The sequence below is a fragment of the Vicia villosa genome, linkage group LG2 (genome assembly GCF_029867415.1).
Source record: "Vicia villosa cultivar HV-30 ecotype Madison, WI linkage group LG2, Vvil1.0, whole genome shotgun sequence".
Classification (NCBI taxonomy): domain Eukaryota; kingdom Viridiplantae; phylum Streptophyta; class Magnoliopsida; order Fabales; family Fabaceae; genus Vicia; species Vicia villosa.
Genome location: NC_081181.1, coordinates 14,441,705 through 14,444,533, shown reverse-complemented (window position 1 = coordinate 14,444,533; position 2,829 = coordinate 14,441,705). Strand labels below are relative to the sequence as shown.

The window sequence follows — 2,829 nt, the reverse complement described above, 5'->3', positions numbered from 1 at the left end:
TTTATTCACAGAATTTCCAATTTCAATGAACAACAACATCAATTTCAAACAGTTACAAACAAAATTAATACAACACAATGACAAATCTATACCCTAAACCCACATACAATCTATCATATTCCCATTTAGGTAGTAAGAATCCCCCCTTAGCTTGGATTGAGTGCAGCTCTAAGGAAAATTAATGGAAGTTTGGGTAAATGGCACTTGTGACCAACACTTTGGTCTCCTTCTTCTCCTCTTCACAAAACCCTACTTTTTCCTCTTTGTGTTCTGATAGCACTAGTTTGCTCCTCTACTTCTATTTTCAAAATAAGACTATTCTTAGTCACTTAACCACACAAATGGGCCTAATAAAATATACCCCTTATTACTTCGCGATACCGTTATTTAAACTCAATATCATTTCTACACTTAATATAAAAATAATACTTCCGCTTAAATTCCATTGAAATAAAATCCGATCATTTTAATATACCGACTTAATAAAATAATTCCGACTTCAACGGTAAAATTCCAATTACTCGGAAAATTCCCAAAACTCTAAATATTAACTCATTGATATTTCTAATACTAAAAATATTAAAATTTTCAATTAAATATCGATCCGCTATCTCGAACTAATACCGACTAAATCGTCCCAAAACGTGAAAATTTCAATAAACATCACAATGAATAAATTAAGAAAATAATTATTTTTTCGGGCGTTACATTTACTATCAAAGTATAATTTTAATGGAAGCTCAATTTTCATCTTAAGTTCTTCTAGGACTCTAAGGATCCATAACCTTTCACAGATACCTTGAGACATAGCTCTAAACTCAGCTTATGCACTACTTCTTGCTACAACTCCTTGTTTCTTGCTCCTCCATGTTACAAGATTACCCCAAACATAGGTACAACATCCAGAGGTTGATCTTCTATCTGTGACTGACCCTGCCCAATCAGCATCAGTGAAGATAGACACATTTCTTTCACTAGTTTTCTTAAAATGTAAGCCTTTACCAGGCTTTCCCTTCAAATATCTCAGTATCTTATAGACTGACTCAAGATGTTCCTCGTAAGGAGAAGTCATAAATTGACTTACTATACTAACTGAGAAAGCAATATCAGGTTGGGTGTGTGACATATAAATCAGTTTTTCAACCAATCTCTGATATCTTCCAGTATCAACAGGAACACTACCTTCTCCCCAATGTTTATCATTAGGATCCATAGGGGTATCTGTAGGACGACATCCATTCATTCCTTTTTCTTTCAATAAGTCTAGAATGTATTTCTGTTGTCAAACCACAATACCATTCTTTGACCGAGCAACCTCCATGCGAAGAAAATATCTCATGGATCCTAAGTCCTTGATTTCAAAGTCTACTGCTAATTTCTCTTTTACTCTTGCCATTTCAACTGTATCGTCTCCAGTAAGGACAATATCATCAACATATATAATCATGGCAACCAATTTCCCATCATGGGAGAACTTTGTGAACAAGGTGTGATCAGCCTGTCCTTGAATGTGCCCTTGTTTCTTCATGGACTGAGTGAATTTTTCAAACCAAGCTCTAGGAGACTGTTTTAATCCATACAAAGACTTATTTAATTTGCATACATTTGATCCAAATTTGTTTTCAAAGCCAGGAGGAATGTCCATGTATACTTCTTCTTCTAGATAGCCAGTAAGAAAGGCATTCTTAACATCTAACTGATGTATGGGCCAGTCGAGGTTAGCAGCAAGAGATAAAAGAATTCTTACAATGTTCAATTTTATAACAGGAGCAAATGTCTTTGAGTAGTCTATACTATAGGTCTGAGTAAATCCTTTTAACCACCAAGAAAGCCTTGTACCTTTCAACTGACCCTTCTGAATTATACTTCACAATAAACACCCATTTGCATCCAACTGTCTTCTTGCCATTCGGCAGTGTCGTAACACTCCAAGTTTTGTTCTTTTCTAGAGCTTTCATCTCCTCAAGTACAACTTCCCTCCACTTTGGAATTTCTAGATCAACCTGTACATTTTTTGGAATTTCTACACTAGACAATTTTGAGGTGAAGGCAAACAGAGATGAAGATAAATTTGAATATGATATAAAATTAGACATGGGGTGTTTAGTATAAGATATAACAGGTTTTCTAATGTCAACAGGATCATCTATATCATGATAAAAAATACGACTTTCAGAAACAGAGATAGACTTACCTTTCCTATTCTTAGGAGGTTGATCATTCCCCGGATCAGATTCCTGATAATGTGGAGATGTGGACTCATCCATTCCTTTGTGGTGCTTTTTCACAAAAATCTTCCCTTTCCAAATCGTGTTTTCTAATTCAAATATGTTTTCCTGAAGTGACTCATTATTCTGTGGCATTTCAATTAGATCATCACTATCATCATTTTAAGGAATTTCATTGTTTTCTACATGATAAAATGTAGGCTCGGATTCACAAGGATCCTTACTCATAACAGGAGTAGGATTAGATAAAGAATCATGGCCATTTTATGTTGGTGCAGAAGTAAAGTTTCAGAAATTTGTGATACATGCAAAGATAAATTATTTAAAAAAAACTCATGTTCTTAGTTTGAAACAAGTCTTCCTTTATATCCCCCTTGATGAGTGGCATCAAAAAAAGGTTTATTTTCAAAGAATGTAACGTCCACAGTGACAATTTTTTTTTGGTATTTAGATCAAAACATTTATATCCTTTTTGGGTTGGGGAGTATCCAACAAAAACACACTTCCTATTAATTAAATATGCATTTGTTAAAACAGCTTCGCCCCACAAATATTTTGGTACTTTATTTGAGAAAAGTAGAGCTCTAGCAACCTCCAATAA

The 2,829-nt window shown here is 34.3% G+C and overlaps 1 protein-coding gene across 1 annotated transcript; it reads right to left on the bottom strand.

The window, feature by feature from the left end:
* Positions 1–823: 823 nt before the first annotated feature.
* On the bottom strand, positions 824–1,213 carry LOC131648616 (uncharacterized mitochondrial protein AtMg00810-like). The gene has a single exon (XM_058918359.1). The coding sequence runs from the start codon at positions 1,211–1,213 to the stop codon at positions 824–826; it is 390 nt and encodes a 129-aa protein (XP_058774342.1).
* Positions 1,214–2,829: the final 1,616 nt, after the last annotated feature.

Bases quoted from the DNA above. Each gene is read 5' to 3' on its own strand.
- LOC131648616 (XM_058918359.1), bottom strand. From the start codon at position 1,213: ATGGATCCTAATGATAAACATTGGGGAGAAGGTAGTGTTCCTGTTGAT.